This window comes from Rutidosis leptorrhynchoides, unplaced genomic scaffold, assembly GCF_046630445.1.
Source record: "Rutidosis leptorrhynchoides isolate AG116_Rl617_1_P2 unplaced genomic scaffold, CSIRO_AGI_Rlap_v1 contig587, whole genome shotgun sequence".
Classification (NCBI taxonomy): Eukaryota; Viridiplantae; Streptophyta; class Magnoliopsida; order Asterales; family Asteraceae; genus Rutidosis; species Rutidosis leptorrhynchoides.
This window is the reverse complement of record NW_027266807.1, coordinates 28,614-42,514: the sequence shown is the minus strand read 5'-3', so window position 1 is coordinate 42,514 and position 13,901 is coordinate 28,614. Positions and strand designations below refer to the sequence as shown.

Below are 13,901 nucleotides of genomic sequence, written 5' to 3'. Positions count from 1 at the left end.
TAAATTGATGGACTTGTTATGACGAGATGAACATTAGGTCGTTGTCGGATTTTTCAAATTTGAAACTATTTGGTGTAGATCTAAGCTTAAAGGTATGGCCTAATTAGAAAACAAACTTTGAGGACCGTTCGGAACTTTAGGAGAAAGTTGTGGGAATGGTAGTGCCATTGTCGGTGGTCCCGGGATTCCGGGTTTTATTATATGGCTGGTGTCGTCTTGATGAGTTGAATGTCATGTGGTTGTCGGATTTTTCAAATTTCAAACTGTTTGGCGTAGATTTAAGCTTAAAGGTGTAGCCTAATTAGAAGACAAACTTTGAGGGTCATTTGGAACTTTAGAAGAAAGTTGTTGGAAAATCTGCTTTTAATTCAAAATTCGCTTAGTGTTTTCAAAAATTCAAAAAAATTCATACGAAACCGAAAAAATATGAAACTACTCTCATTTGATTGTAAAAATGCATATTTACATCTTTGTATGAAATATCAATATCGTAAATAGATTCCAATTTGTAGTTAAGGAACTTCAAAATTTCGAATTTATTTTTGGGAGAGAGGAGTGAGTGACACGTGACACGCGTCGATTCGTTCTGGCTGTGCAGAGGCTGACCCGCCACTTTGACCAAGTGGATGCGACTTTACATTTTTGCCCACAACCCATTCACTAAGACATCTAAAAGCGAGGGTAAAAAGATAATATCGCATGTATTTTTGGTTTCTTTTGCCGAAAATGAACAGATTGATGCGTTTTTCGACCAAATTCGGCCAAATCCAACGAACGAAATCAATGAACAGCGAAAGAAATAGTCATATGAATGTGTTTGGGCTAATTATTTCGGTCATTTTTGTTGTCTCTTATACATATATATACTTTTTTATTTTGATGATATATATGTTATATACTAATATTTTAATATTAGTATATAACATATATATCATCAAAATAAAAAAATATATACTAATATTTATTAATATTATATGAGTCAAATTATTATTTCAATCACAATTTTTTTAACCAATGTGAAATCTTAAAAAGTCACTATTAATAAGAGAGGAGGACTAGTTTTCAATTTTAATTATTTCTCTCTTTTATGAGACTGTGTGTTTGAATCGGCTGTATTCGCAATAATTATGTTCAATTATTAATTCTTAATAATAAAAATCGATCTGTAGCTAGCTAGATCGAGGTATGGTCTACTAATAAATACCCAAAGCCCTCTGCTTCTTTTTCCTCAAACTCTCTCATGGCTTCCTTATCATTTCTTAGAGTTTGCCTGGTCTTCTCTGCAATCTTTTTCTCTTTCAAAACTTGTTCTTCTAAACCAACAACTTCTTCATTAAATACCAATATTTATATAACGTCCATTCAAACTTTCTGTAACTCTACACCGTACCCAGATGCTTGTTTCGATTCCTTAAAACTTTCAATTTCAATTAATATTAGTCCTAACATTTTGAATTTCCTACTTCAATCCCTCAATTCCGCAATATCCGAAGCCGGAAAGCTCACAAATTTATTATATCAAGCTTCAGGAAATTCAAATATAATCGAGAAACAAAGAGGAACTGTACAAGATTGCCGCGAACTTCACCAAATAACACTCAATTCGTTGGAGAAATCAGTTTCTAAGATCAAAACCGGCGATTCGAAGAATTTAGCAGATGCTAGAGCTTATCTTAGTGCAGCATTAACAAATAAAAATACTTGTTTAGAAGGACTAGATTCTGCTTCTGGTCCTTTAAAGCCTACCATACAAAATTCTATTTTTAGTACTTACAAGCATGTGAGCAACTCCCTTTCAATGGTTCCTAGACCAATTCCTAAGAAAAAGAATAAGAATAAAAATCGTCGGCTTCTAGGATTTCCTAGATGGGTTTCTAGGAAAGATCGCAGGATTATGCGGCATTTTAAGGATGACGATGACGATGATGATCAGTACAATCCAAGTGAAGTGATCACGGTAGCTCAAGATGCGTCCGGAAATTTCAGTACAATTACGGATGCGATAAATTTCGCTCCGAATAATAGTTATGATAGAGTGATGATATACGTGGTTGCAGGGATTTATCAGGAAAATGTGGAGATTCCTAGCTATAAGACTAATATTGTTCTTCTTGGAGATGGAAGTAATGCTACTGTTATTATTGGTAGCAGAAGTGTGGCCGATGGTTGGACTACTTTCAGATCTGCAACTGTAGGTAAGGATCTCTATTATATTCTCTAGTTTCAGTTGTATTTATTTTATCATGATAAGTATGATGTCAATTAGAAATCCCAAAAATTACTATTCTGGCTCAAAATACATGATATTTTGCATTGTTAGATTCATCCAAATGAACATGTAGATGGTGAAGATTATTTACTAAATATATATTTATTTAAATGAACCTAAAAATACAAAACATACACTATGTATTTTGAGACGGAGGTAGTATGTTTGAACATACGGAGCCAACAAGGGTATATAACTTATAGCTCTAGGAGATAAATGACGACATCGATTTGGAATAAGAGGATTAAACTTGAGGTTAAAATTAGAATCTGAAACCAATACCAAAATCATGTATTCATATGTTACTTGGTCTGAATATAGATATATCAATCTTTATGATTATAAAACTGAGTTTATTGATTTTTCTTTTCACTTTCTGTAGTTGTTTTTATTCAGTGCCTTCATTAGAATATCTAAATTTAAATTGGCGCTAAATATTTGAGTCCTACATATTATTGATTTATTAGCGGAGAAACTCTATTTTTGTAGAAGAAAGTTAAATATAGACAGCGTTAAACGCTAGTGATATTATATACAACTATTATAGTGAGGACAACTTGTCGTAATTTGTGAAGTCTACCAGCATTCAGAAGTCAGAAAACTCAATTCCCCCACATTCACGTGAATTGCATAGAATTTATAAAAATAAATGACGCAGGTATCTTTTCTTGTGACTAAATTTTGTTTGCACTTGACAGCAATTTCCGGAGACGGATTCCTAGCAAGGGACATAGGTATCCAGAACACCGCCGGTCCGGCCAAGCACCAGGCGACCGCCCTGAGAGTAAATGGAGACTTTGCGGCGTTCTACCGATGTTCCTTCAGCGGCTACCAAGACACTCTATATGTACACTCCTTTAGACAATTCTACAGGGAGTGTGACATTTCAGGAACAATAGATTATATTTTCGGAAATGCCGCTGTAGTCCTCCAATCATGTAACATAATTTCCAGATTACCAATGTCGGGCCAATTTACCGTAATCACAGCCCAATCACGCGATTCGCCGGATGAAGATACCGGAATTTCGATCCAAAATTGTTCAGTTTTGTCTGAGGAAGACTTGTCGGAAAATTCTGGGAATGTCAAAAACTATTTGGGAAGGCCTTGGAGGGTTTACTCTAGGACGGTTTTCTTAGAGAGTTATATCGGTGATTTTATCGATCCGTCGGGGTGGACTAAGTGGTCGGGAGACGAAGGGCTCGATACGTTGTATTATGGGGAGTACGAAAACTACGGACCGGGTTCGTCCACTGATGATCGAGTTGCCTGGCCCGGTTATCACATAATGGATTATTATGAAGCTTCTAATTTTAGTGCATCGGAGTTCATTACTGCTGATGAGTGGTTAGATTCAACATCATTTCCTTATGATGATGACATTTGATCATGACCGTAATTAATAGTCTTATGATTAAATGAACAGAGCAAAATTAAGAAAAAATATTTATTTCGAATATTTCTGTTATTTTGTCGGTATGCTAATTAGTGACTTCAGTAAGGAGTGGACCAGAACTTGCTCGAGCTCCATGAAGGTGAAATATACAGTTTATTGAAACGTGACATGACAATATATCTTTGGTTTGTAGTTGACAGTGATTCAGTGAATATGTTTATTTATGTTAGATAAAAGTTATCAGGAGACAGAATTGACAGAGATATATATATTGTTTGATCTTTTTAAATGGTGTTTTGTCGTTAACAGGGTAATCCGATAGTGTATTTATAAATCAAGTTGAGGTCATCATAACCAAGGCGACGGAGCCAGATCACGCCTTCAGGCCGTCTTGTTTGATCTTTAGTCTCAAATTAAATGTTGATGTAAGGAATTTAACACAAATTAATAAAATATATTTTTAGTTTATTTTTTAATATAATTATAATTGTATAGACTAAATAATCTTCATGAAAAATATATAGATGAAATTGGTGAGGGAAAGTACATAAAAAACATGAGAGGATAAAGATTGTGAAGATATAATAAAAAAAACATAATTAATGTTCCTTAAATTGATCAAAATTTAAATCTAATTTTAAACAAAAATTATATTTATATTAATATTTAATTTGAAACGGAAAAAATATAATTTATCTAAATTGTAATATATCAATGATATTACATAAATTATGTCAAAAAAATTAGACTCAAATCGGACATTAAGATTGTTATTATTCAAATTATTTACTACTTTCATGCCCTAATATCATATTTTTTATTCATTTTACGTAAAATATGTGATACTAAATAGAGATGGGAGGATTATAGGTAAGTATAGCGAGGGATACTCGTGGCGAAACCACACAAAAACACATGGCTTCAACAATTTTTGGAATGAAGAAAATATTTAAGAAATTTGGGTCCGTTTGGAACAGTATTTAAAAACTATATAGAGAATTGGAGGAAGATGTCTGTGATATTGAAGCTGTTAGAGTTCCGATTTCGGGTTATCTGAGCTCGTTTTTGTCGAAGAAGGACAAAGCAAGAGTGTTAATGGCTGGCGAGAACACAGAAGAAGCTTTTAGTTGCCGGTGCAATGTCAGAGATTCCTTAATCAGGTTTTATTTATCCTTAATCCTGGTGATAATAATAAAAGTCTGGAGCTAGTGTTCTCCGTTACTTCCGTAGTGCATGCATTAAATTCAGTAGTAGATTGAAATTCGGTCTTTTGAGTTATGATAATTTTGTCATCTATGGATTGTTTTTTATTGAATTAGAGAACAACTCTGGATATAGAGTTGATGGTATTAGCTTAAGCACAGGTTTGATGCTCTATGTTTTGATGAGCAGAACATGTTCGATGAAATGCCTACATGAGCATCTATGTCGTTAAAAATCAATTGCACCATTGACGATCAAGTCTATGTAGCTGATTGGGTTTATTCCAACTTTTGTAAGACTCACTAGTAGTTATTCTTTTACTTTTTCACCTAGAGTAATACCAAGAATGTCTTGGAGACCAAGAAAATAGTTGTTAGATTTGTTACTCACATCTGTCTAAGTTGCTTTTCCATTTTGTAAAAGAGCCAATGGTAGCTCGAAATTTGTCATTAGGTGATTAGAACACATGTAATGATCTGATTGGATGTAACAACTATACGGTTTTGTGTCTGTAGAGCATTGAGCTCGTATTTAAGCTCATTTTGCGAGGTGTTGAAAATTAATGGAAAATACAGCAATTTATTATTCACTCTTTCATTTCTCTGTTTGTTAGAAGTCATTGAGGCATAATTGCTTTGCATTTGCATATATTTATGTTTCTCCATTTTTCTTTGATTATCATGTAGGAAAAGAAATATGGCTTCTTCTCTTGTGAAACCTGCACAACGACTTGGGGTGATAGTGGAAAAGTCGACAAGAGTGCCAAGATTAAAGGAAGCGGCAACAAAGGAGGAGCCATTTTCACGAGGAAGAAGGCCTGCAACCACCATTCCAAAGGAGCCAAACTTTCATAGGATTCACATGCCGCAAAGTTGTACAAGAAAGTTGGCAATGGACGTTTCATTTACATGTCTTCGTTGAATTGTTTTCACTTCTTCCATGTAGTGATATTTGTTGTAACGTGTAATTTTTCAATACAAATAAGTGTTGATGATATGTTAAAAAAAAAAAAAGAGTGTATTTTCGATTCCAAATGAATTTTTGGTTTTTATGTCTTAAAAACAATTTTTAAAACGCTTTCAACCAAATGAAGTTTTTGTATTACTGTTTTACAAAACAGTTTTTGTGACATGATTTTTAAAACAGTTTTAAAAAAAATAAATAAAAACAGTTCCAAACAGGTCTTTGGAAATTCAGTTTCTAGTCATAGACAGTTCAAAAGGGAGTAGATTTCAGGAATTCAAAATTCGCTACAAATGGGATCCGAGAGGAAGATTCGGATGAAATTAAGGGACAAAAATCTCTGTTACAATTTCTCTCTAACTAATTAGTTTTTTTTTAATAGGATACTTTAAAATTCTCTTGTCCAGATTTGTTCGTTTGCAAACTCTAAAGACAAATAAGATTGGAATTTCAGGACCGAGTAATAATCAGGCAGAGGAAAATATTTAGAACCAGGAAAGAAAAACTAAAATAGAAAACAATATTTTTATATTGTTTACTCAAGCATAATCTCTGCCTTAATCAGGTTTCTAAGGCAGAGAGCTAGACCTCTGCCTCAATAAATAAATAAATAAAAAATTAACGGGCCATATCAGGATGGCATTTCAAGATTTTGATCTGATATTAGAACTGCGAAAAGCTGAACGGGGAAGGAAATTCAAGAAAAGGGTTATGATTGGTGCAATTTCTGCCATTGTTATCGTCGCTCTAGTTTGCTCCGGAGTTGTTGCAGTTGTCCACAATGATGATAAAAGCAGCGACGAAGATCACGGCAAAAAAAATCTCCCAGCAGCAACAATTCTTCTCCAAAATCCGATAAAGAAACGTCAACAAAAGAAGTGAGCCATATGCAGAAGCTAATTAAAACCATGTGTAACGCGACAGCCTACCAGGATAAATGCAATACCACTCTCAATTCCGCAGTAAAAGAAAATCCTAAACTGTCTCAACCTAATGAACTTCTCCAATTAGCTATCTCGGCTGCATCCGAAGACATTATCAAGGCGTTTAACAAAACCATAAACCTCAAATTTGATACTCCTAAGGGAAGCATTCAATGATTGCAAGATTCTTATAAATGATGCCATTCTAGAATTAAACAGCTCAGTTTCGAAGCTCCGTGAAGAGAAGGGTAAATTTGGAAATTTGATTGCTAAAACCGTTGACTTGAACAATTGGCTCAGTGCAGTTATGTCTTACCAATCTACTTGTATTGATGGGTTCAATGGAACATCATCGAAAACGACCATGGAAAAGGCTTTTAATTCTTCACAACAACTAACTAGTAATTCTCTAGCCATTGTTAAAGAATTGAACTCTGCACTCTCCACATTCCTAAAAGCAGCGTCAGGAAAAAATCGTCGGCTTCTAAAATCATGTACTACTCCTACTAGTGTTGGGAAGGACAGTTTTCCAAGCTGGATGAGCAATGACGATCGCCGGATGCTGAAAGGTGCAGATTCTGATAAGCCGACGCCAAATGTTACCGTCGAGCAAGACGGTAGTGGAAAATTCAAAACAATTTCGGAAGCATTGGCGGCTATGCCAAAAACATATGATGGAAGGTATGCTCATTAACTATAACTCAATTACATCTTATAATCAAATTGAGGGAAACCTTTTTGGCCCGAAAGTTTTGGCCAGAATTCTCTGAAATCATATGAAAAGACAACAAAGAGAAAATAGTATATGAACTTTATGCGGAAAAGTGTCATCTATCACAAAGATCATGTACCTTGTCATTCTTTTACATGGATTCGGGCCATTCTGACCAAAAGTTTCAACTCATTTAGCAGGATCCATATTGAAATAAATTAGAATCTGATGCTAGTTATGAAGTGTCTGGGCAGTGGTTTTCTTTATAGGTGTTGGACAATACTCACTTCTTTAGAACGAGTACACTAAAAATACTGGAAATGCAGGTATGTCATCTATGTTAAAGCTGGAGTTTATGATGAGATTGTGACTGTGACAAAGGAGATGGCTAATCTTACCATGTATGGCGAGGATCACAAAAGACCATTGTCACGGGAAAAAAAATTATGTAGATGGTATTCAAGTTTACCAGAGTTCAACATTTGGTATGACGTGTCATTTAAGAATAAAATAATTTCCTTGAATTCTATTAGGAATTTATATCCTAGAGTTAAATGGTTTTATTCATCTTGCAGCGTTTATAGGAAATGATTTTATGGCGAAAGCAATGGGGTTCAGGAATACAGCTGGCACAGAAAAACGTCAGGCAGTTGCCGTTAGAGTCTAATCTGACCGTTCAATTTTCCTAAACTGCCGATTTGAAGGTTACCAGAGCACATTATTCGCACAGACTCACCGCCAATACTACCGGAGCTGTGTGATTTCTAGAACCTTCGATTTTATATTCGGCGACGCAGCTGCGCTGCTCCAGAATTGCCTGATTTACATTCGAAAACCCCTTGAAAACCAGCAGACGACCGTCACCGCTCAGGGAAGGGAAGATCACTTCGAGGCGACGGGAATTGTCTTACAGAACTGTCGTATATTAGCTGATAAGGATTTTGAGGCAGATGTTTCCAAGTTCTAGAATTTCCTAGGCAGGCCCTGAAAGGAATATTCTAGAGAAATCGTGATGGAATCTGAGATTCCTGATTTCATTAGCCCTGATGGGTGGGAACCATGGTCAGGAGATTTTGGGACAAAGACTTGCTACTTTGCTGAGTATGCTAACAAGGGATCCGGAGCCAAGACTGATGGCCGGATCAAGTGGCCTGGTTATCGGAAAACTTTTGGCAAGACGAAAGCTGAGAAGTTTACGGTAGGTCCATTCTTGCAAGGGAAATGGATCGATACCAGGGGAGTTCCTGTCCATTTTGGTCTATTTTAAACCATTAGTACTGTTTTTGCTAATTTTGTTTTAATTTCCTCATTGATTATTAAGATTAAAAAACGAGAGTTAGGTGATCAGAAAAAGAATTCGTCTCTCATAATTTGAATTCTTCTCATATACAATCGATATCGGTATTTAATTTGATATTCATAATTTTAGTCTCAAGAAATATCAAACTAACACTCCTATTAAACATGATATCGGAAATAAAAATGAAGTAATGCCTGGCACATAGAGACCTATCGACTAATATAGAGACTCATTAATCGATGATATGCGACATAAAAAATCTTTAATTTTGTTTTTATTTCTTTAATTTTAAAGTAAAAACTCAATTAAAATATTAGATTCAAATGATATATAAATCAAGTCTCTATCTCAGTCGATCATTTCTCTTAAAAATGTATTACTGTAATCTGTTTTTGTTTTTCTCTTTCGTGAGAAAATCCAGTCAATAACCAAATTGGGCGATACATTGTCGACTGTGTAGCTTTGTTGACCAGCTCTATAGCCAAAGGATGAAGACGGACTGATCTTTCGTATGAATTAGGCCAGTCGGCCTTCTGGCAATGACCTGCCTGTCAACTCATCACGGGCCAGTCCGAGAATTGGCCCATTCAATGTTGTTGTCTTAGCTTCTTCATTTTGCTTCTTAAGTCCCTCTTGTTTTGAATTGTGCTCATAAGGACTGGATGAGTCATAAATACTGTCAATAACCACCTATGATCATAACCACAATCGCATGAGTTTTCCAGCCGATCGACTACCGGAGTTATTTTTGTCAACTCAGGCTGCTGCATTTAGCTAATCAGCCGTTAGAGTTCGTTGTTTCACATGTCAGTCTCTCGAAGTTGCCGGTTGAGAAAAGATAATTTAACAATATTAATTCTTATTAATTTCTTCTAGACTTGGAGGAATAAAATTGTAAAAACCTAGCTCATAAACCGAATATGCTAATCCAATTCGATTTCTGTTATACTGTTAATCAGTTTACAAAGAAATAAGTAGACAAGAGCAATGTCCAAAAGGAAGGTTCCTATGTAGCAATAATAAGATTAGTTTGTGATAAATTATCTGAAAATGACACGTTCATACACATAATAAATGTTTAGGAATATGGTAAGTTTGTTTTATTTGCGGGCGTTGCCTGTCCTAGCTATTTGTTCAAGACATGTACAATTTAACTATGCTTGACTATTTAGGGAACCCTTGTAGGCACATTTGAAATGGTACTAAATACTATTCTAGAAATACATGTATATCTTTTTTTATATATGGAATTTAAATACATGCATATCTTTTTTTATGTATGGAATTTGTATTTCTGGATGGAGGGAGTAAACAATTCAAAGCTGTAAACTTTCTTTCAAAACGAAACAAACAAGAAGGCAAATTAAATGGACATAAGTATACTCAAGAGTCATAAAATTAAAGATCATTTTTATGATACACAAAAGACTTGTTCCGTTGTCTTAAGCGAGGAATACATATGTAAATCGATAAATCAAATATGTTAAGCCACAAAACGTACTATAATCAATGAAATACCGAATCCGTAAATATAATTTTAAGATTTATTCTCTGTTTCACAACAGAGAAATTAAAAATTCACATGAATCAAAACGTGTAGCTTGTTTGTTAAGTATTACTCATTCCATCTCAAAATACATGATGTTTGATTCTTGTGATAAGTGTAAATTACTCTTTCCATATCAAAATACATGATGATGTTTGAATCTTGTGATAAGTATAAATTATACTTATCACAAAATTTACACTTATCATAAAAATCAAACATCATATTTTGAGACAGAAAATAGTATAATTAGTGAGAGTTCTTTAATTGAAAATAAATTACAGACGACGTTTAGCTTGGTCAATTTCTTGTGATGTCAATTCTAATTTACCGCCCACTTGTACATGTACGCATACGGACATATTACTATTCTTCTAGTCTATGCCATCGGTTCGAAAGCTACACGTACGCCGCCAAGCTAGTCCGATTCACTGTAAATGAGTATCATTATTGACCGAAAGTACATAATATTTCATACATATATATATATTACACAAGCATAAATTAACCTCTATCATAACATAAACATAAACATAAGAGATTGAGAAATGGCCTCTTGTAAACTCTCTCCGAAATTCTCGAGCCTTATAATTCTTTTGATAATTATTATAACTCCTTTCGCAGCCTCGCAAGATTTAATTTCAGCGGCATGCAATACAACACTCTATGTTAATGTATGCGAGAATACACTAAGATCAGATCCAAGAAGTCAAACCTCGGATCTTAGTGGACTAGCAAATATTGCCCTAAATTTTAGTCTGCAATACGGAGTTGGCACATTGTCTTACATTAAGAAGAAATCAGAAAAGTCGAAATCTATTTGTTTGAGTGGTGATTGCAAAGAAGTTTATGCAGACGCTGTCCAAGATTTGAAGGATGCAACTCAAGCTTTAAGCGCGAAATCATATGGCACGGTGAACTCTATGGTGACAGCCGCCATGACGGATGCCGATACCTGCCGGATTTGCTTGAAAGAGATGAAAGAGAGTTGCAAGTTTCCACGGTTGATTAAGAAAAGTCATTATTTTACCAAGTTGTGCAGTAATTCTCTTGCAATTACAAAACTTCTCTCAGCTGATTGAATTTTCTGTTTAGCATGAATGATGTTTTTATTTAAATTTTATTAGTCGAAATATTTTGTGTTCGATCTCTACAAGTTTGGACAAGAAATTTAATTAGTATGTTTCCCAGGATCATTTCGGTTCTTCATCCAAAATAGAAGTTAAGTATGGTTTGACTTTACGTCTTTACGTATTCCAAGTTTTTTTGTTTTTTTTAATTAATGCTATACGTATTTCAAGTTTAGATGGTGATAAATACAGTATACTCAATATTCCATTAAGAAAAAAAACTTACACCTATACTTATTTTCCATTCCTATCAATTCACACATGTCCGTATTAAGGCCCGATCCATACATGAAATCAGTAGTTTAATGAATAAATATAAAATGAGCTTTTATAAATAATTAATATTTTATATTAAAGTATTTAATACCATATCTTGCCGCCACATTCAGTTATTGCCGCCTGTCTTCTGTTCAAACCAGATCTTATCGCCTCTCTCATAATCGACGGACCTCCGGTTAATCGTGCTGGTTGGGTCTCGCGGTAGAGTCTGTTTTTGGATTTGATGGTGGTTTGAAATTTGTGAATTGAAATTGATAGGTACTCAATAGATGGGGTGGTGAGACTGAGAGGCGTGGCGGTGTTGGAGTTGATATAACTTCAGAGCCTAAGAAGCGTTACATCATTTAACTGATGTTACTTTCGTCGTTTTACTAATGTTAAGTAGCTTGTAATTGTATTTGGTTTACGTGGAATTTCCACGTCATTTTTATATAAAGACCAACATCCCAGTTATACCTAAAGTTCTTCACCAAAGTTTTACCCACATGGCCACAGTCAAAGGAAAACTAGCTGCAAAGCAAACACATAATCACACTGTCTTAAATAATTAAAGCAGTAATTAACAAGTTGATTAACAGTACTTAATAAATTAGGTACGAGATGTGGGAGAATTATTTCTTTTTGTATAATCTAAAATCGTTAAATTAAAAAAACAATTAATTAAGTAACTAAAAGTTTCTTTCTTCTTTTTTTTTTCTTTTTTTTTAGGATAAAATTTTGTAAATACATATATATATTGAGAATAAAATTTCCTAATTTTTCTTTATGCTAAAATTTCATAAATTTTGTTTAAAGAAGTGAAAGTGTATATATTTCCTGAATAGTTATTCCTTGTTCCACAAGGATTAGGGATACAATTTTTGGAGAGAAGTTAGATTGAAGATGTACAAAGAACTTTTGGAGGCCGAGTTCAAAGACGGTGGAAGAAGCTTTGAAGAATTTAAAGAGTAAGTTTTTCATATTGCACAAAAAGTTTAATTTAATGCTCACACTGGTATAATTAAGAAATAATTTGACAATTCATTGGTTTGATGTTTATTATAGAATTGTATATGTAGTCTAATTATATGAACCTAGCTATATGCTATTTTATTGTTCATCTTAAACAGAATCGCAGATGAGTTTTACATGGAAAGATTTGATCTTCACAACAGGAGGAAAGATAAATCGAGTTTGTTGCCTTATAGACGTCACGACGAGACTCGTCCAGCATGTAGCTTTCGAATCAAATCAGGTCCTCCTCCTCAAGGTTGGAATAAGATTAACATTATGGCAACAGTTTTGATGATGAAATTGAGCCTTTAGCTGGTTTTGGTGTAGTGATTTATAATGACAAGAAAGAGATGATGAAAAGGATTAGTGGAAATGTCAAAGGTGGTGATGAAATTGATGCTAATTTAAAGGCACTAGAGCAAGCACTTACAGGGCTCCTATGGTTTAGGTGTACGAAACGTGCTAAACATATTAATCATTTGATCATAGAAGGAGATAATTTTAGTGTCATCAGATGAATTAACAGCAATGGAGGAGCTCCAAAGAGGTATAGAGGAGCTCTAGAAGAAGTAATGATTTCGATGTTCAGATTTAAGGTTTGCGAAGCCTTTCATATATTCAAGGAAGCAAATTTAGAGGCAATTTAGAGCATTAAAAAACAAGATACAAATTCAACTTCTACTCCGTTGATTAAGATTAAGCTACTATAGCATTATATATATGCTCTTTAGGAATGGATTAATGAAACCATTGCCCTTCTCTATAATGGGAAATGCTTGATTCAATTTAATGATGTACTTCATTTTTATTTTATTTTATTTTTTTTCATTTTGAGGTTAGATAAAAGTTCATTTTTTTAAGATACATCTTTAAATGAATGTATGTTATGCTAAAAATTTCATCCGGGATAACGGACACTAACAATGCCGGCTACATTTAATTAATAAAATATGAATGATCAAAAATATACCTAGAAGACTTGATTAAAGAAAAAAAAAAAAAAAAAAAGGGGGACCGGAAGACATCTAAGCATGAATCCAAGGCATCCTCGAAACACAGAGCCAAGCTAAGCCAAGTTATCGGGAGCGTCACCTGAGGGTCCAAGTAACCAAAGCAACATTAACGGCAAAAATATTGTTTTACCCGTTGCAGACATATAGGGATCAAATACTCGAATAATTCAAACA

At 34.2% G+C, this 13,901-nt stretch overlaps 1 protein-coding gene and 1 pseudogene across 1 annotated transcript; both read left to right on the top strand.

Annotated features, from left to right (window-relative positions):
* Window positions 1–1,240: 1,240 nt before the first annotated feature.
* On the top strand, window positions 1,241–3,656 carry LOC139884679 (probable pectinesterase/pectinesterase inhibitor 12). The gene is made up of 2 exons (XM_071868677.1): window positions 1,241–2,195; window positions 2,968–3,656. The coding sequence occupies exons 1-2, from the start codon at window positions 1,241–1,243 to the stop codon at window positions 3,654–3,656; spliced, it is 1,644 nt and encodes a 547-aa protein (XP_071724778.1).
* A 2,811-nt stretch (window positions 3,657–6,467) lies between these two features.
* Window positions 6,468–12,069, top strand: LOC139884678 (putative pectinesterase/pectinesterase inhibitor 45; annotated as a pseudogene).
* Window positions 12,070–13,901: the final 1,832 nt, after the last annotated feature.